At 39.2% G+C, this 21,296-nt stretch overlaps 1 protein-coding gene across 1 annotated transcript in view; it reads left to right on the top strand.

Moving 5' to 3' along the window:
- LOC102230890 (treacle protein) overlaps positions 1-15,450 on the top strand; it is a 30,963-nt gene extending 15,513 nt beyond the window's left edge. Inside the window, exons 4-8 of the mRNA XM_023334237.1 lie at positions 6,568-6,746; positions 7,023-8,779; positions 9,921-10,539; positions 14,510-14,808; positions 14,908-15,450. Coding sequence (XP_023190005.1) covers positions 6,568-6,746; positions 7,023-8,779; positions 9,921-10,539; positions 14,510-14,808; positions 14,908-15,450 — 3,397 coding nt within the window. The remainder of the gene's footprint in view (positions 1-6,567; positions 6,747-7,022; positions 8,780-9,920; positions 10,540-14,509; positions 14,809-14,907) is intronic.
- Positions 15,451-21,296: the final 5,846 nt, after the last annotated feature.

Here is a 21,296-nt window from a genome sequence, read left to right as displayed (position 1 = left end):
TGCTGTCTTTTAAAAATGCTCATTATGTTCTCCTCAACAAAACATTCTACGTAGATCTGTAACATGGAAAGTAGATGACTGTGACGAGGAACGGTAACTGTATTTGGACAAGAGACGTTAAAGGACAAGATTATAAACTGTTCCAGCTGATGCCTTTTTTCTTTTTTTTTGATGATGGTTTTTCTGGTTTTTGTATTTATGATGCTTGATGCCAATCAATTTCCAGTTGGGATCTGAATAAGAGTGAACAGATCAGAACCGTTTAGTCACTCAAACACCCTCGGTAATCCTTGCTATTGATGTCGTGAATTTCTTTCTTGATATCAGACAGAAATGTGAACTTATTGCACCGGTTTCTGTTTCATCTCTTTGTCGGAGAAAAAACTTGAAGTTAGTTGGATTCTGACATATGAGGAGAGGCATATGCAATATTTCCGGCGGGGTGGGGGAGCTTTACTTAATCTGTATTTGGAAGCTTGAATATTTTCAAATGTGTGTTGAAAATTACAAAATGTCAAGTAAAGTGTTGCAGAATTAAACTACATTTAGCAAGTAGTGCGGAACTCTGCTTATAATACCAGGCTTCTTGTTATTTTTCTTCAGCTGCTATAGCTTGTAGTTTGTTTTTATTTTTTGTTGTTGTTGTTATGTTGCTCAGGAGCGCACATCAACTAGGAACCTGCTGGGAAGGGTATCAAACTCTAAATCTAAAAAATATTATCCATTTCTTAACAATTTTACTTTCAACTTTTAAATCTTTTTTTTTCAGTTTCTTTTTTCTAACTTTATGGCCCCAGTTTAGTTCCATATTTAACCTGCTATGCCAGATGGTTCATATATAACCAGTGGGGTTTGTGCTTTTGAATGGAGAGGATTCCAGGAACAAAGAACTTTAGAAAAGATTATATTTTCATCCAATCATGCATCAGTCAGCTGAATATTTCAGGGCTTTGTTTTTACTTTGCTCTGCATCAGTCTCAGTCATGCCTTAGATTGGACTGATACAACAAACCAATCTACGCTCCAATCTCCCTTGCAGGGCAGAGCTGCTTTAACTGAGAAATTCATTTGAAGGAGGACCAAAACTAAAATCCTACTTCAGATTTAATAAGTGTAGAACAGGATGGATGGATCCTGATTTGTTCCTTCAATCCAATTTAAGACCCTGAACTCTAACAAGCATAATGTATTGGAATTACAGAAGTTATTAAATGTTTGTTGTGATAAATGTTTACACTGATCAAGTTCAGCTTCAATATTAGGGCTGGAACAGTCGGTTATCGAAATCGTCAACTAGTTCAGTAGTTTATTAATTAACCAGAATATACACAAAAGAACAAGTCAGAGCACACATTTAGTATTTAAGATGAAAAACATCCTTTGTACATACTTTACCCAGAACTTCTCTAATATCAGTTGTAGCTTCACGAGTTTCAAATTCTGCAAAATAAATACATCTCCGATTAAGTAGCTTTTCAACATGTTAGCCCTCACAGTATTATGTGAAGCAGAAAAGGGTTAAGTTTTTCACATCTTGATCTTACAACATGATTTTATTTTTTGTTTTTATCTGCAGATGCATATTTTGCTACAAATTACCAAACGTTCACTACAGGAATGCCATCATTGCATTTCAGACATAAAGATATTTCCTATTTGAAAGAAAAATTTATTTATTAGCATTTTTTTAATGAATTGAACTTTATCAATTTTTCATCAAAAATACATAGTACAGTTCCACACTTAGCATAGCACAAGCTAATGCATGCTAAACTGGAGTAAATAAGAAAATAAAAGAAAAAGATGATAGAAATTAACACTAACAGAAACTCTACACACATAAAATAATAATGCTCTATAATCCAGATACATCTAGATAATTACAGCATACCAGTAAATCCATGCAGTTAAATTCAATTATTTGGATTTTTTTAAATGCATGCATATAAAAGGTTAAGTATTAAAAATGAGTGCCAATTTGTTATATCCTTGAATAATCAATTACAATAATTAGCTGCAGCCCTAATCATTAGTATTTTTTTTTCTTTTTTTAATGAACAGTGTAAATTCAACCAAACCACAGCAGTATATTTTGGATTTTTCCTCTGTTTTACATTTTCTCTGAAAATGTAGTTTCTCCCTGTGAGAAGTCCAGTGTGCTCTGTGACGGCTGCAGAGCCAACACAGAGTGCCTGACGGCTGCTAGGCTGCAGAGCTTCCTCTGAACTCTCCACTGAGCCGCTTTAGGCATTCGGTCTTTGTGAAGGAGATGACAGATCACCCACACAAGCGTCAAGAATGTGTGCTGCTCTCAGGACAGAGTAAATCTGCTGGTTTTGGACGCTTTACAAGCAAAACAAGGCTCTGCGTTACACTTGAATATCTAGCGTGCACTGAAGCATGGGAAAACGGTATATTTGCAAAGCAAAAAATATATTTTATGCTTTTAATTTATGAGGCATTTAATAGTTTGGAAAACTAATTAACTGGTTTATTTCCTTCCAGTAGGTAAAAAAACCATAGCAGTCACAGACGAATGGTTTTTAGCTTTTAAAATGCTCCTTCTGCGTTTAATAATTGGCAACCAAATGCATGTGGTAGGCTAGCTTTGTTTTGTGAACAATAGAAGTGTCATCTCTTGTAAACACACTCAACCTGACAAATCATACGACTTTTTTCTGTCAACAGTGTTGGTCATTCAGGACCTGCTGTTTATCATTAAAGTTTCATAGATGACTGTGTGAGGCTGATCATGTTCCTTTTAGTGGTGGTTTGTAATGATTTGAACCTTCTGCTGGCAGGAAATGTAATCTATACTAAAACACAAGCGCCAGTCAACACCCGCAGGCCGCGTGTGGACAGCCGGCATTAGCGAGTCTTTCCTCGCTGCCATCAGTCAGATTAAGGCTTTGAATGATTTCTCCTTATGAAGCGATAACTTGATGCCTTTGCCTTCATGTTCACCAAAGAACAGGTTCCTTCCAGAAGTCAGGGGTTAGTTTTGTGGCGGCCATCTTGTTTCTATTTAGTAAAAGGAGATGGTGGGCTAAAAATTTTTAAAAACCGTGGCAATTTGTGACAGTCTAAACTATTTGATTTCTTATTGGTTAAATCTTAACACTTTTTTTGTTTTAAGTCATTCTAGTTTAAAATTTTCTTTTACATTGTACCAGGATTTTTACTGGCAGATCTCAGCTTTCAACCGTCCAACAAGACTCAAGTAAATCTTTGTTTTGTTTGTTTCCACCAATGGGGGGGGTAATAAAAAATAATCAACACTCTTTCGCCACAATACAGTCACCTTTAAATCAATCACGTAAAGAAAATTGGCAGATCAAAATATGTACAAATGGTTCATGTTGTCCCCATTTTATGTTTTTCTCCTTTTTAAACGTAATTGTTTTTACTAAATATTGCAGCCATTTATGTTCCAAAACATAAATAAAAACCAAAAAGCATTGGTTGTGTTTTGTGCAGTGCTTAGCACCACTAATTAATTGCCGCTAACCCTGAAACACTAATCATAAACATTAGCTATGCTAAAGCAGTTTACCAACAAAGTAATTAGTAGAAGTGAATGTTGAAGCTAATTTGAATTCAAATTAAATCTGCCTCTCATACACTAACCCTCCAGTATAAATAAATTTTAGTTCGTACTCTATAATCCCCTTAGAAATTATATCTATTAATATCTTAATTATAGTTGGGGGGAGGGAAGAAACTCTGAGTCGAGGAAATGGAACTGCTGCATTTTCACCCACTTCAAAATAAGAGCATGACTATAAATATCTAACTGCTTGACAAATTGAACCCAGATGTCGACCTCTATCCAACTGAGAGGTTGTAAATTAGTGCTTTAAAATTTATCCAGATAGTTAAATAGTTTAGGGGAAGCAAAGTGTACCAAATGTTTTCAAAGTTAGCTAAGGTGCTAAATGGAAAGATTAGCTCTGCTATTAGCAGAAGTGTGCCCACCACTGTTTTTGTGTGAAGTAGCCTAGCTTAATTCAGTAAACGCCTGTTAATGTTGCACTTTCTGTTGAAAGTTGGAAGGACTTTGAATCTGTTTCAAAGTGTAACCCAGAGTTGAGGCCATATTTTAAAAAAAATACTACAAAATGGACACACCAGCACAGATGCGTTTGGTTTGTTTGTTTCCACCAATGGGGGGGGGGATAAAAATGATATTTTTTGACTAAATATCATCTTAAAATTGTCAATATCAAGTACAACAGAGGTGGTTTTCTTTTATTGACCATGTTTTTGCCTCTATTTTGATCCCAAAACATCCAGTGTGCTTTACTCAACGTGTCGAGTCGGGAGCACACTTAACATTTTTACTTTAGGTAATGACTGCAGTATTAGGTAATGCTCCTTACGGCTCTTTGAATGCTGAGATCAGTTAAATAAGAAGACTGGGCCAGACCAATTAAAAGTTTTAAAAGTCCATTTTAATTAGTAAACAAATGGGAAGTCAATGGAGAGATGATGGGATTGGAGTGTGTTCGTGTTTTTTAGTGCCACCTAAGCAGAGCTGCAGGATTCTGGACAGTTTGGAGTTGATGGAGAGAAGAGTGATTCAGACAAACATGCAGCTAAAGCACATAAATCACTTTTCTTTTTTTCTTTACCCTAAGACCTTTGATGGGTATATATGACTTCACTTTCACAAGAACACATTGAAACTGGTCCAAACGATAAATGGTACTCCTGCTACACAAAGCATACTTGAAATTTTCAAAAACCTATAATGGCTTTGGTGCATCTTTCTCTGACAGAGCAACTCACACAGATGGTGTCTAAATTTGGAGTGATCTTCTTGCAATTGGTGGGCAAATTTACTAAAAACAGCTGGAAATGCACTAAACTGCCATCCTGGAGAGATTAAGTTCAGAGTAAATGCATTTTTGTTTGGGTAGAATTCGAGGAAGGCATCACTAATTACAGTGAGTAATGCCACCTTTACCTTTTTATTGCGTTTATATTTATTTACATCCCCTTTATATCACAGTTTTGTCTCTCGGAAGAGAATCAAATGTGACGGACATCAATGGCTCCACTTTCTTTAAAGCTCTTTCTTCCTTATTGAGTTTGTTTTATTGTCTCTCTATTTCCTTGGCTGCAGGCCGAGGTCAGCTGCGTGTCAGACTGGCTTTGAGCCGTTTTGGCCAAACTAAAGTCCGGTTCTACGGTCTAATGGGAGCCAATTAGAACATGCTGCCGCTCTGACTTCATGTCTGTACACTGGTTGTCTGATCTTGGAGGAACAAATGGTCATTGTAACGGTTGATTGTAATGTGGGAGCGGCATCTCTTTGCAGGCATGCTGCCCCGCTAAAAGTCAGAGTTGTCCCAGATTATTCCTGCTGCAACTTCCACATCAGCGGACAAAGTCAAAGGAAACGTAATGCAGATTATTGTCGTTGATTTGATCACTCAATTTCTGAAGCAAACTTGGTTGGAAAATGATGCCGTGGATATTACTTGCAGGCCTATTACTTCCTGATGACAAATGGGAGAAGGTTTAAAGTTGGGTAAAGTTTTCTGGAAACCTTTTCTTTATCATCTTCTAATTCAAAAAGAGGGCAACCTACATTTGCTAGACAGTCAATCTCATCAGTATGAGACACAAATGTTTTTGATAATGAACTTTCATTCCTGGATACATGACCTTTTTGTTTGAGTGGATGCATCAAAAAAGTCCTGACAATATTCAAAATGTCTTTTTTGTTGTGTGTGGGGTTTTTTTTTTTGTTTTTGTTTGTTTTTTTCAGCAAATATCCCATGGAAAGTTGAACTTCTGCTTGCAACTTTGAGCTATTTTCCAATTAACTAATTATTCAAATAATCAATTCTAGACAATTGTTCTACCAAAAAACTTTTATTTGTGTTTTTTTATAAGAGTTTGTTTCCTCCAGCACGTCAAAGTGAATACATTTGGCTCTCCTGTTGATGTATTTATAGATTTTAAAAAGTTGCATTTTCAAGAAGTCAAATAACTTTTTTTTCTTTATGGTAATAAGAAATAACTCTGTTCAGAGTTATACTCCAAAGAACAAAAGTCTTAAAGCCTTTTAGCCAAAAGGTAATAAAGACTGCAAATATATTTTTTATAGGTTACAGCATTTTCCTCCGCAGCGTGCCAGCTTTTGCAGAGGCTTAGTAATAAACCATTACTTTGCATTAGGTGCATTAAACCAGAAAATGTCTGAAATATATGGGACTGCTTTTTGAGGACTGGAACTGGTAGCGGTCAATTTATTTTTATTTACCTTAGCAACTCGATGATGTCAGACTTGGTAATAAAATGCAGTGAAAAGCATCGTTTCCATGCAGTTCTAAAGCTTAGAGTTTGATTTTTATTATTTTTCAGGACTGGATAGATTTTAATGTTTTCTACTCCACCTGCTTTCTTTTGATTTACTTCAGACAAAATGATACTTCAGATGTTATCCTTTCACCTGTTTTTCTTTTTCAGTTCTCTTTATTCTTCATCTCACTGGACTTTGCAGGTGGACATTTAAAAAAATGCTACATCCTTTCTAAAAAAAAATTTATTTCCTTTCAGGCTTGCTGCAGGTCCCTCAACATCTCGAGCAACATCCACCTTTTCAAAGCCGGCTGCTGCAGCAACGACAAAGATTTCCACCACTGTAACTTCAAGAGTTGCTTCTTCAAGAGCCACTGCAGCGCCATCTGCTGGCAGGAGTGCAGGAGCACAGCTGAATAAAAATCCTGCTAATAAAGGTGGGAAGGTCATTACCATGTGGAGCAGGTTTTTCTTTGCTTTAGTGATTTGCTTGAAGTCAGAAGTTTACATACATTGCATCAGTTTTTCCTCCAAATGTAACTATGATCAATATGGCCAAACAGTTCCACCTTAATAAAGAAAATATTTTACCATCTTGTTAATTTAAATTAATGCTTTCCAATTTATTAATATAAAACAACTGTACGTGTATTTATATACAGTGTTAATGTTTTATCTGCAAATATAAAATTGTTTTGCCTTTTTTACTCCAGATATTAGTCGACCACCTTCTGCTGCAGCTGCCAAGAAACCCCTACCAACAACACCATCAGCATCACCTGTAGCCAAAAAGAAGGAAACATCAAGAACTACAACTACAGTGAAACCAAACTCTGCTCCAACGGCAACCAAGGCAGCCGAACCTAAAGCATCGCTGGGCAAAGTTAAATCCGTGGCAAAACCGACCCAAGCGAAGAAACCTGCAGCCACGGTTCGCTTCCCTCCGTCGACCAGACCGCCGCTTGGCCAAACTCCACCCTGTTCTCCAGCAGGCAGACCTTTGACCCCCGCAGCAAAACGCGGAACCAACAAACCGACTCAGACCGTCTCGCCTTTCGCACAGAAAGCTGCAAAAGTCGCGTTGCGTTTTGCCGAACCGCAGATTGCAGCTCCTCCAGCAACAGCAGCTGAATCTGTTCAGGTAGCAGACACCGTAACCGAGGTTACGACAGCAGCTATAGTTTCTGCTGTCGAGAAGGTCCAAACCCAGGTCCACAGAGATGCAGAACCAGAGGAGGTGGCCCAACTCATCAACACGACATCGCCACCAACATCTCCTCCTTTTCGGGAACAATCTGAGGACCGTGCCGAGCCGCTTCCTGAGCCAGAGCAGCTCTCTTCCCCAGCCAAGCCTTCATCACCAACCGTGGCCTCTTCTTCTGCTCGCCTCCCTCAGGAAGTGGATCAAAACGCCTCTACACCTGCGGTCAACCCAACAGAACCAAGCACCGCTGCACAGACGGAGGCTGCTATTATTAATCTAAATGAAGAGGAAGATGAGGAGGAGCGCGAGGGAAGCCAGTTGGTGTCTGTGTCGGAAATGAGCGGAACCACACAGCCGACCGAAGAGTCCCGTCCCGGGTCAGGCGGGCCGGTCGGCAGGGCCGCCTGGAAAGCCGGAGGCGCCTTGCTCTCAGAATTGGACTCCGAGGATGTGAGCGGGAGCCAGCAGGGAGCGTCGGAGCTGAGCGCGCCCGGCGTCCTGGAGGGCACGGAGAGCACGGACGACCTCGGAGACGGCAGCCTCAAAGGAGCCATCGACATAGAGTTGGCCTCGGTGGGTTCCCCCGACTTCGAGAAAGTTCCCGACATTCCCGCCAACGAAGACGAAGATGAGGACGACAGCGACCGGGTGTGCGACATGGAAGTGGGCTCGGAGCGGACAGACGAGCCGCGCAGACCGAGGCATGACAACGACGTGGACGAAGATGAGGACGATGATGACGTGGAGATGGCGAGCGAAGGCGTGACTGAGAGTGGACTGGAAAGCTACGGAAACGCGGATGAGGATGACTTTGCCGAGGATAACTTGGATAACTTGAACCGAGTTCTGCAGCCGCTGCCGCCGCCACCGGTGCTGCCCTCCGCCCCAGCGGCCCAGTGGGACCAACCCAACCCATTCGCTTCTCCGTGGGAAGAACCGCCACAATCACACATTCCAGGAGAATCTAAAGCCTCTGCAAACTGCGACGCTTTAGCTCAATCCGCAGCGCAGACCTGGCTGGACGTCGGATCTGCACCTTCTGCTCTGGAACGACAAGATGTCTGCCATCATTCATCGTTGCCAAACGAACCTCAGAACGTGGAACCGGCGGGTCCAGCCCCGGAAACGACCCTACCTGGAGACCAGGGTGACCGGAAGCAGGAAGGGAAGCTCCCAGCTCACGTTTTTGAAACTTCGGCACATTCCTCACAGCCGGACGGAGACTGCCAGGACGCTCAGGCGGAGAGAGGAGAGCAGGAGGAGGAGGTAGGAATGTTGTTGATTAACTGTTTTAGATTAAAATTAGTTCAAATCGATTTACTAATAACGTCCGTTTAGACATTCTTTCAGTGTTGTAGTTTGGCCTCACAAGGCACCGCTGTTGATCGTTAAGCAGAGCCAGCTGATGGAGAATCAAAGATGGCGGGGATAGAGAAACGGTCAAAACAGAGTCCGGTTTGGGATATAAAATACACTTTATGCGGGTTTTTTTTAAAATACAAACACTTCACAAGCTCATTAAGTTATTACCTTAATATCACTCATTCAGCCCAGCTTTATGGCAGAGCAACTTATAATTTAAAATTTACTTGTATGATGACGAAAATGCAGCTGACGTAATACAAAAAAAAATTAACATTATGGAAAAAAAATGTGCCTATTAGCAAGGTTGATTTTTGAGGGCGGTCGCCATATTTAACATTCTTTTATTTCAAACACAAAGACTGTACTTCTATATGAATATTTCTGTTCATGGGCAATTGTTTCACATTTTTCCAACTTTTATTTTTTCATTCAGTAGGCTAAGAGATGGTCGTTTTGTTACATTTTATAAATATGTCTAAGTTTAATGTGAGAACCACAATGTTCTTTTTTCTTTTTTTCAGTCAGTGTTTTATACACCTGACACAAAATGATGTAAAATCTAGAGGTGCAGATTTATCGTCGCTAATTTCCTCAATTTTGGGAGACTGATGATCGGCCGATGCCTTCAGGTGAAGCTAATTTTATCTATTGATCTTATCGATGTCAGCAAAGGTCTAAAAATTATCCACTTCTGCTCTCCCGTTGGAGAGGTCTGACTAAGAGACCCGCCCACCAGGTCATGCATCTCTGTACGTTTGCAGTTAACAACTGTTCCCAACATTTCTTGCTATATGTAGCGACATTTCAGACAAAAAAAAAATGTAAAAAATGGTACCGGCCAAAATCAGAGTCAGCAGGCCAAGCTTTTTAAAGATCAGCCAAAAAACTGCAATCGATGCACCTGTTGTTAAAACTTCATCTTAACCCTTCATGTTATTGGAAAGACAGTAAACTTTCTTTGTACAAAAGAAGACTCTTTAATAAAACTTATCAATTAAGTGAAGTCAAGATTCTTTAAGTAATTGATAACTTGCATCCCTAGGAGGAGGAAGAGGCTGAACCTGAAACTCTGCCTGCTGACGAAGTTCTTGGCGGCCCCTCGACGGCGCCAACGTCCAACCCCTCCTCTTCCTCTGTAACGGAAGATGAGGCGAGCGACACAGAGGGAGAAGCTCAGCTGGACGAATCGCTGAAGTGCCCACCAGTCTCGAACCTGACTTTCGACATGCAGTCTCCGCTGCCCCAGCGCTGCCTGTCCACCGTGGAAGAGGGAGAGGAGGTGGAAAGTTTCCTCGCCGACGAAGCCACTCCACCTTCAGCGGCTTCACTGGCGTCCTACAACTTCGACTCTGTAACCACAGCTTCCAACTCCAACGCCCAGTCCACCGGCGAGAGCTGCATCAAGAGCCCCGGCATCTTCTCCCTGGAGGAGCTTTCGGAGGAGGCCAAGGAGCCGTGCCTCAACCCGGAGCCTGACGCGCAGCGCTGCGCCGCCGAGTACATCGAGTGTGGGAAGCAGCAGGAAGCGGAGGCGGCCAAGCGCGTCGAGACGGAACTGCCTGGATCTGAAGACCCCACAGCAAAGCCGGAGGAAATCGCAGAAGACATCCAGCCCTCGTACTATTCGACTATCTGTGAAAAGACTGAGGACTCTTTTGCAGGTAATGTATAGTAGCAGAGCTCGCTAACTCACCTTTGACCCCTCAGCTTCCTCTCTTCACCGTAGTGATAGTTCCTGTCTGTATAAACCTCTGGGGGTGGATGTATTCAAACCTGAATCGATGAAAATCAGAGAGCAAAAAAAAGGAAAACTCCGACCGCATTGGCACTTCCTCTGTCATATTTAAACTCGGAGCATTTGTCTTAAGTAACTCCTGTATGTGCAATAGCTTGGTGCGTCTACCTTTAATCGACGTGCGCTGGGTTTTTGGTGTCTGTTTTATCTGATGCAGAATCATGTTGCATGTATGTGACTCATCTGTTTACAGTGAAAACATATCAAAACAACTGTGGAATGAATTGTTTAACACGTTTCCATGCACATTTATCATTGTACGTTTTTTTAATAAGCAGAACTAATGAGACTATTTGCTGTTTTGAAGCTGCTCTTACTAGACATAGGTACTTTTCTTTAACCAAGTCTTTTTGCACTTATGATTGTATCAACTTCTTCCCTCCTTTTCCTTTGGAATAATGAACATTAAAGCTTTAAATAAAGATTAGATTTTTTTACCATCATGTATTCTTACTGTACCGTTATTGAAATGCGCAAATTGCACTGCATGAATTTGTTCATGTGGGATCATCGAGGTTTGTTAATGAAGTGAAAATACAACAAAATCAAAGTATTTCAGAACCAAATCTTTAAAATAATTACATGCTTTTATTTATTATTTAACTTAAAAGTACTTGCAGGACAAAATGAAATATTAAAAAGTGAAAATGAGACATAATTTTTAAACACACGTCACATTTCTTTTGTATTGTAAATCCAAAACTGAAAAAAGAGGTTTTGCACATTTGTCTAATTCAAACTAAGATCCACAGTTTGCAAATTCTGCAGCAAATTTGGTTTTAATAAACAAAGATGATTGTAAGAACATTTAAAGTTAATAATTATTCTTTAATTATACAAAAAGTCTATCTGCATCAGCCTTCTGTGCTGGCGGGCCAGATGTGTGTTTTCTTTAACTTGCAATTGGGCCCACATAAATCAGCTCAGGGGCTGCAAATGGCCCCCGGGCCACACTTTGGACACCCTTGAATTAAAGCATAAAAGCAACAATTGTTCCTGCTAATTAAAGTTGTCTTTCTTCAGTCTTTAAAACATTCTTACCCTTTTAATAAGTTATTTTCTACGCCATTGTTCACTAAAAACCACGTATTTTGGTCTTGCGAGGGGGAAAATGCAGTGGCATATCAGCCAGCTGACCAGCAGTGTGTAGTCACATTTACATTTAAGCCTTTTTCTACAATATTAGAAACACATTAAAATATTCAAATGAACAACTCAGTTCCTTTAAATAAAAATGTAAACTTTATTTCCTAAAATGCCATAACGGCATTCCTTTAGTTTATGCTTGATCATTTTTTGATGCGTCTAACATGTGAAAAGTTCATCTCTTCTTAACTTGTACTTGTACTCTTCAGTACAGTGAAGCAATAGGTGATTTTTACAGAATCTAAACGGATTAGGTTAAGTTAAATATTTGGTTTGGCATTTTCTACATGAAAATCCCCCAAAGTCAAAACTCTTCACCTGTTGGTGCCTGAACGGTTTTCTTTATAAAATACTAAAAAGCATTTCTACAATAAATAAATTAAAATATCCTCTGCTGAATAAAACGTCTTGAACAAATGCTGCTGCATGTCGACTTGTATTCATGTTCGTTTCCACAAGTTGTGACTTTCCTGTAAAACCTTGAAGATCAAAACCGTTGACCACAACAAAGACGCCATCGATCTGTGAACTCGACCAGAAGAACGCAGCTGACCCTTCGCTCCACCGGACCGGGTCGCCTCGGGAACCGCCCGGCTACGTTACAGAACTCAAGAACTGTAATTTCCCTCCCTTCGGGTCTGTTGCTGTTATGCCTCCTTGTTGGTTTGTTTGTTTGGGGGGCTTTGCTGCACTGAGCTTCTGCATGTCACCGCTGCACAATGAGTTGCACCTCATGTTTATGGGATGATGCATTCAGGGTCAGCCAAATAGCTCGGCTCTGGGGCTCCTTATGTAGAAATGAAATCCAGCTGTGAATGTTTCCCAGCTAAAGCCAAGCTGTTTGTGCGTCCCTGTATGTCTGTAAATGCATGGGGGAGCTTTTGCATGCATCGAAGGTGGACTAACTGAACTTTATACACGGGTGATTTGTTGTTGAGCTGGTTGAGAGCGTCTCTGTGGGTGTCCATGTCTCACCGGGCTGATTGCATATACAGGAAGATCGGCTTCTTTTTTTTTTTTTTTGCACTAAAGTCTTTCTTTTCTGGGTCTCATTTCTGAGAAAAGAAAATGGGTTTGCACTTTTGCTCTATGCACAAATTTCCCCAACACTTGACCACCCCCCTCCAATCACCTCACTTTGTCTCTGTATAAATAATAAGCTTATTCTGTCACTGCTGCACAAAAATACAGTTTTCTGTTCATATAAGTTTATTTAAAAAAAAAACAATACGGCTTACTGCTGGTTGTTTCCGGGCTGTAGGCAACCGGAAAAACTCTTGAGCTTGGCTTCACAATCCTTTCACTATTCCTCTGGTATGAGGACCACCCTTCTTTATTTCACATTGCAAAAACACAAAATATTACCAAGTATTTTTGTCTAGTTACATCTGCAAATATATTACTACATCTAAAGTAAGACAGAAGTTACATTCCAGCAAGATAAGCTTTTTTTTCTGTAAAAGAAAAAAGATCTAATATAGGTAAAGTACTGGCAGACTTTTGAAAAATCTACTAGTGGTTCTAATACTTTTTTGTCTATATTAAAGAATTGTCGACTTAAACATATTTATCCAGCTGAAGCTCAAGTTATTTTTGTCTTATTTTAAATATATTTGCACTGGAAACTAGACAAGAATTCTTGGTGATATATATATATATTTTTTTGCAGTGTATTCTGCTCCTCCTCACACAGCTGTGGTCTCTCTATGCTGCTCAACAGATGTTTCTCTACAGTATGAATAATTTATTTCAGCAATTTAGTTCAAAAAGTGAAACGCATATTTCAATTGTACAAATATATTTGAGTTTTTGCAGTGTAAAGAACCATGTGCACACTGCAAAAGCACAATCCTAAGCATTTGTCTAGTTTCTAGTGTAAATATCTGAGTACACTTGAAATAAGACAAAACTAACAATATTGATGAAAACGTACTTTTTCCATTGGAAGATTATTTCACTTATAACACTTACAAAAGGTCAAAGTGAAATAAAGAAATTATTCCCTTAAAATAAGCTCTTATATCTTATTATTTTGAACTTATTTTTGTCCTAATTCAAGTGTACTAACATATTTGCACTAGAAACTAGACAAAAAGACTTGGTAAGGTTTTGCATTTTGAGTGTTTATGACTCATTGTCCCTGCACTGCAAAAATACAAACTTTTTCCAAGTATTTTGTCTAGTTTGTTCTGAAAACATTTGAGTCCACTTGATTTAGAATAAAAATAACTTCAAGGTAAGTTTTCAGTAATATTTTAGAGCTTGTTTTGACCCTGAATATTTATTTTCAAAATTACTAGTTCCACTGACAGATTATTTAACTTATAAGAAGATATTTTTCTTATTTTAATTTAAATACTCTGATGGTTAGTATTTTTAAAAACTGTTTTCAATAATAAAGTTCTTATATTTTGCTGACAAACCTTTATGTTTTTGTCTTAATTTAAGTATACTAAAATAATTGTAATATCAACCAGACTAAACATTCTTAAGATTTTTTTTGTTTTTGCAGTGTATTGTTATATAGACTTTCTGAGATGGTGAATTTCAGAATTCACCGTCTCACTAACAAACATTTTGCTCCCTGTTATGAAAGAGTTGGACTTTTTGAATTGGATTACTGATAAAAACACATTTTTCTGTCATTGTGTTCCGTCTCTGAGGCGTTTTCTGCTTCCTGCCACTAACAGGCTTTGCGGCGATCCCACACCCTCACCGCCGCGATCACTCGTCCTACCCCAGAACTTTCTGTGACCTCGTCAAACCCGTCATCAGCGCCGCCGCTTCGCCCAAGCTGACCTGCACCGACCTGCCGCCCCGGAGCCTCGGGCAGCAGGCGCTGAGCCCGCAGCTCCGCAGGCTGGAGCAGCACCAGAGGCAGCTGCAGGAGCTGCAGCAGCGCCGGGCGCAGCAGAGCCGGCCGCTGGAGGAGGCCGAGCAGGAGAGGAAGAGGAGGGTGGAGGAGGAGCAGAGGAAGAAGAAAGACGAGGCAGAAGAAGAAATAAAGAGGAATAAGGCGGATGAGGAGAGGAGGAAGGAGAAGGAGGAAGAGGAACAGCTGCAGCAGAGGAGAGGTCTGGAGCGGCAGCTGCAGCAGCAACAGCAGGAGCTGCAGCAGAGGCAGCAGATAATGCAGTGGCAGCAAGAGCTGCAGCAGTCAAACAAATCCCAGACTACACTGCTGTCCCCTTCGTCTGGACTGTGCACCATATATGAAGCTTTGGAGAGCAGCGAAGACGAAGAAACGCCGGAGCAGAACCCGGATCCAGACCCGACCCAACCTGAACCGGATCCACACCAACAGATGTGTCCCAGCTGCGACTCTGACCGACCATCTCCGGAGCGACCGCCGCCCCTCGATTTGGACTGGGGGAAGAAGGTGGACATCGTCCAGCAGCTGATCAACCAGACGCTGCTGCTCAACGGGGACGGGTGCTCCTCCCTGCTGCTGCTGCCCGGAGGGGCAGGGGGCACCCTGAGCCCCCTGGAGAGCAGCCTCTGGCCCAGTCTGCTGCCCCCGCTCACCCCTCAGTCCGCCACCGTCACCTCCGTCAGCAGCTTCTCCCCTGAGGCCACCGGCAGCTCGCCGCAGGGCGAGTGGACGGTGGTGGAGCTGGAGACGCATCACTGAGGCTACAGTGTGTAACTTTTAGAAAGAATGTTTACATATTTATTAAACCTATTCGGACGTCATGATGGTGTAATATGAGATGGATAATCTGTGGAACAAAACAACCAATCAGAGCCAGGAGGAGGGTCTTAGCGCTGTCCACCATCCTCATGTCTTTATTGCTCATTGAGAAACAATTTACCCTTGCAGGAAAATGTTTATCTGCCATCATCGGTGGCCATGCTAGCTAGCCTGAGCATTCATGACAGGCTGTGCTAGTTGTAGCGTAGCAGAGAGTAACAGGGGATTAGACTAGCTAAGGCTAGTTAGCATAGCCACCAATGTTGGTAGATGACCGTTTTCTCTGGAATGTTGTTTCTCACCATTAGTTTATTCAGCACGGCATACACAAATTGATTGACGGCGCTAATACCATCCTCCCAGCTCTGATTCGTTTCTAGCAGAGGAGCTAAGAAAATATATTTTTCCCGTTTTAGATTATCCGTTTCACGACATGGTGACAGTTTCAATAAGAATGTAGAAAAGTCTTTACATTTTAAACGATCCACATGCCGTGACGATATGTCATGAGATGGATAATCTGTGAGAATTAATCTAGCTCCTTCCTTAGCTACAATTGCCGTCTGAAGAAATGCACTGCTCCCGGTCAAAATCAACCAATCAGAGCCAGGAGGAGGGTCCTAGCGCTGTCAATCTACTTGATGTGTGTGCTGCTAAATGTGCTACAGGTGAGGAAACAACTCAAAATTCCAGGAAAATCGTTTATCCACCAGTCTGAGCATTCATGACAGGATTTGTTGTGGTGAACCAACTGTAGCATAACAGAGAGAAAGGGGGAGAATGTAAACAGCACGTACACAAGCTTGATTGACAGCACCAAGACCCTGCACTTGGCTCTGACTGGTTGTCTCTAGTTAGCATTGGGAGAAGAAAAAGCAGCATCACGACATAGTGAAAGTTTTAACAAATATGTAACAAAAAAAAACGTTTTCTTTCTTTTTAAAAATAAAAGTTACATACTGCAGCTTTAAGGGGTAGTTGTGGAGTACACACACTGCAAAAAACAAAATCTTACCCAGTATTTGTCTAGTTCAGGCATCTGCAACTTTGGGCCTTCAACAATGGCTCTTAATAAAGAACCAACTAAAGATTCAAAATATAAAATTAATCACAAATGTTGGTTTAAACAGCTGTTTTCATGTAGTAAATTAATTTTCCACAACATAATGGCACTAAAAACACCAGCGATCGTTTTAGATGTACTATATTTTTAAGTTGGAAATCATGTTTTGTTTTTCATTTTCCATAAATTTAACAATCCCATAGAAGGAAACGTACCGGTCTTCCTTTTTCTCTTTTTAATTTAAAATCTAAAAACAAACATAGAATGAAGTTTCTTTTAAATTACAAATTTTCTGAAGTGGATATTTCTAAAAAGTTTCAAGTTTTTTTTCTTTCTTTCTTTTTAAGATCATGCAATATTTGCAGCTCTTATTTAGTTGAACTAAAGGTAAATTTGGCTCAAGGTTGTAAATGTTGCAGATTCCTGATCTAATTTCTGGGGCAAATGCAGTTTGACACTTCAAATAAGACAAAAATAACAAGTAACTTTTTAGCAATCTATAGTCAATAATTCTTGAATATTTATAAAAAGTACTAATTCTGCCGGCGGATTTTTTCACTTGTAACAAGACAATTTTCTCACATCGTAGGTTAGATAATCTGCCAGTGGAATAGATTAAATATTCAAGAATTACTGACTTAAAACAAGCTTGCTGAAGTTACTTGAGAGTTATATTTGTCTTATTACAAGTTTAATTAAATGTTTGCACTAGAAAGGAGACAAAACGGATTCAGATTTTGTGTTTTTGCAGTGAATAACAAGTGTTCATTTTGTCGCTGTTTGGATTTAAAGGTTTTGATGGTGAAAAATGCTGCATACCTTTACAAAAAACTGGAGACCAGACTCTGCCTGAGAGCAAATCTGACTTTAATTCAGCAAAAAATTACCCAGAGGAGTAAAAAAAGTGTCAACATTTTTCTACTTAGCCTTTATTTATTGTATAAGTTAATTATACACTAAAAAATTAAATATGTCCCTTTTTTTTAACCACCTTCTGCCTGTTGAGAGCTTCCAATCCAAACATTTGTGTATATTTATGAAGGCACTTAAAGGCATCGTAAACACCACAACACCTGTTAAAGCAGCGGCGCGTTCAGCTGCTGTGAGCTAATCCTGGATTAGGCCCACTGTGGATGGGATTGGGGTTTTCTTACACCCAATAAAGGCTCTTAAACTGCAAAAACACAAAATATTACCAAGTACTCTGGTCTGGTTTTTAGTGCAAATATATTAGTAAACTTGGAATAAGACAAAACTAACTCACAAGTAACTTACCAAAAATATGGGAGTTTGTTTGTTTTAAGTCAATAATTCCTTAATATTGATGAAAAAGTATTAGTTCCATTAGATTATTTCACTTATACAAAACATTTTCCCATGTTATAAGTGGAACTAGAACTTTTTCCGTCAATATTAAAGGAATTAATTATTTAAAACAAGCTCTTATATCTTGCTGTGAAGTTACTTGATAGTTTTGTCTTGTTTCATGTGTTCTGAGATATTTGCATTAGAAACTGGACCAAAAACATTTGGTAAGACTTTGTGTTTTTGCAGTGTAGGTGGTGATTCAGCTCTGGAAAAAGAGGCATAATTGTTGGCAGATTTCAGGATATAAAAATCAGTTAAGTTTGGGTTCATTTTTTTAATTGAAAGCTTCATATTTGATGTGAACAGACTGAAACTCTGCTCTAAAAGTGATTTCTTCAGCTCCACAAACTGCCTCTGCTTAGTGTCCAACTCATCGGGCTTCATGTTTCACTCAGAAATATGAGCGCGCACGAACGCATCGTGGCGCCGCTCGCTCGTTTTCTCACTGGATGCCTCATCGGGTTGTGAGATCACAACAGGAAGGTGTTGCTCATCAACACTGGACACTGGATACGACCGAACCGAGCTAACCGGTTCGGTTCCTCATCAAATGAAAGGCGAGACTGTTTGAATCCTTAGTTTACTGGTCTTGTAGCAGATTGCACTTAAACTCTTGAAGTTGTTTAAATATATCTAAATATATCAGACCAAATCAGGCGGGTATAAGGGACTTCCTGTTGATCACAACCCACTGGTGTAGATTATTTTTTAGATTAAAGAAAACAAACAATGTTTGATCTCAATCTGCATATTAGCTTTTTGATGAAACACTGGAGCGCGGCTCTGATAAGGCCTTAATTCTTCTGTTTTCAGATATGTCGCTGTATAAATGCAATTTAAAGTTAATTTTGGAGAGGTTTTATTTTTCATTGTGCTGCTCTGGTTTGAAAAAGAAAACTCTGGTGGATCAGACGTCCTTAGCTTGACCTTTCAGAGCGAAAGTCGGTGCACTGCAAAAACCCAAAATCTTACCAGTGTTTTTGTCTAGTTTCTTGTGAAGGGGTGTCAAAAGTGCGGTCCAGGGGCCGTTTAAGCCCCTTTGAGTATTTAGGAGTGGTCCTGGGTGAAGCCTATCAGTGGTTTAAATGGTACTTCAGCAAAATGAGCTGACACAGAGGGAGAATTTTTCTTTTTTATGAGATTTTCAATGATAAATTTACATCTTATGTAGAAAGTTTTAGGTACAAAACAAGCGTTTTTCTTTTATTAGCCATGTTATTTTTTGTTGCTTTCATTTTAGTGTTCATAGTAGGTAGGGTCACAAATCTCCCAATAACGTTTTACTCAAAAACAGATTTAGTTTCATCAAATAATTAAGATAAACTAAATCCGGTTAAGTGTTGTCAAAGACTGTTCTCATTTTTGTTGCTGGGAATAAACTAAAACATGACGTCTTAACCAACAATTTAGGAAACTGTCCACCTTTGAGACCCTTTTAATGACATTTTATATATAAAATATTACATGTTAATCTTTCCGAGCAGGTAAAAAGGAAAAAATTCACAATAAAATTATTTTCCTGTTTTAACTGGAAAAATATACAAAAAGTATTTTCAACTTGGCGATTTTAGCACATGGTGCAAATCAACGTACAAGTAACTTTTCAGCAAGATATAGGAGTTTGTTTTAAGTAAATAATTCCTTAATATTAATTTTAAGAAAGTACTAATTCCACTGGCAGATTATTTCACTTATAATACAATATTTTTTCCATGTTATAAGTGAAATAATCTAACAGTTGAGCTGGTACTTTTTCATCAACATTAAGGAATTACTGCCTTGCAACCACCTGTATCTTGCTTAAATGTTGTTAACTTGTAAGTCAGTTTAGTTTTATATTAAAAGTACACTAAGATATTTGCACAAGAAAGCAGACAAAAATACTTTGTACTGTCAGAATATTTTGTGTTTTTGCAGTGTTTGGATCTCTTCAGGAAACAAAGCACAAACAAACGGCTCGTCGTCGTCGTTTAAAAGCTTGACGCAGTCCTCATGTTCAGGAAAGAGTTTTCCAGATTTCTGGTTTTTTTGTTTTCCCTTTTTACGGCTTTTGCTCTGAAGATGAGCCGAAACTTTCCAAGTCTTCTGATTGTTGTTAAAACTGTGAAAAGCTGCAGAGCGCATGGCCTGTGCGGCGGTTTATCTCTTCATGTTGGACTGTCCTGTTGCGTGTCCGTCAGTCTGTGCTCATGTTAAACCTGGAACTTTTTAATTGGTCAATCAGTCTAGAAATTCACTGATTTGACTTTAACTGGACAAAAACTATTTCCAGCTTTTTTTCCTTTTTCCCTCTGGGGATAATGTCACTAATGTCTGCAACCTACAGCGCTTCTAGACCTTCAATGGCTCTTTAAAAATCTGGCTTACATTGATTTTTAAAAATCAACCAACGTTTTAAAAATACATTTAATAATAAATTATGATGAAACAGTTTTTTTATGTAATAAATTGATTTTCCACAACAGAATGACACTAAAATATTGTGATATTGTTTTAGATCTATTATTTCTGTCAGTAAGTTGGAAATTATGTTTCCAGAAGTTTCTTTTCTGCAAATGTTTTGTCTTTATTTATTTTAAGCTCTAAAAACAGAAATAAAATCAGGATATTTTAAAAAATGGCAACAGGTTTCCTGAAGTAGGTACTTACCAAAAGTTTTAAGTTCATCTTTAGACTGATTAAAAAGTATTAGTTCCACTAAAAGACTTTTCCACTTAAAATTTCAACATCTTACATAAGGAAATGTTTCCACCTTATTTTTTGCAAATGTTTTTATTTTAAAATCTAAACACAGAAATAAAACGGGGAAGTTTAAAAATGACAAATTTTCATTCATGAAAAACTTATTTTTTTTGAAGGTTTTGTTACATTTGCGGCTCTTGATTTTGTGAAGGTTGCAGACTCCTGATCCAAGACGCTCAGCCAGGTTTATGTAGCGTTTCCTGTAACTGTAGTTGTTTAAAGACTGATCACTGTATTGAGCAAAGTCTCTACTTTACTTTTCTACGTCAGAGTTTTAGGAGTATAGCAGCAGATTTCTATATAGATTTTATTGAGTAGCTACTAAAATGATTTATAGGTGTTATTCTTTATACTTAAATTGCCTTCAATTGTCCGTGTAGAAGCGATGAGTTTTTAATAGTTTAAGGAAAATAGAAGTGGCCCGAAAAGGACTGCAGTTGTTTCTCAGGATCAGAGTTATTTTCTTCACTCAGATGTTAATTTATTAAAACATCAAATTTGGCCTGTTTATTAAAACCAACCTGTTGAAGCAAAGTAAACGGGACAATTTCCTCCAGGACCCAAATGATGGCAGCTCGTTTAAATTGTGATATTTACTGTTTGTTTTTTGAGA

The sequence above is a fragment of the Xiphophorus maculatus genome, chromosome 5 (assembly GCF_002775205.1).
Source record: "Xiphophorus maculatus strain JP 163 A chromosome 5, X_maculatus-5.0-male, whole genome shotgun sequence".
Classification (NCBI taxonomy): Eukaryota; Metazoa; Chordata; class Actinopteri; order Cyprinodontiformes; family Poeciliidae; genus Xiphophorus; species Xiphophorus maculatus.
The sequence above is the reverse complement of the archived record's forward strand: the minus strand, read 5'-3'. Positions and strand labels throughout refer to the sequence as shown.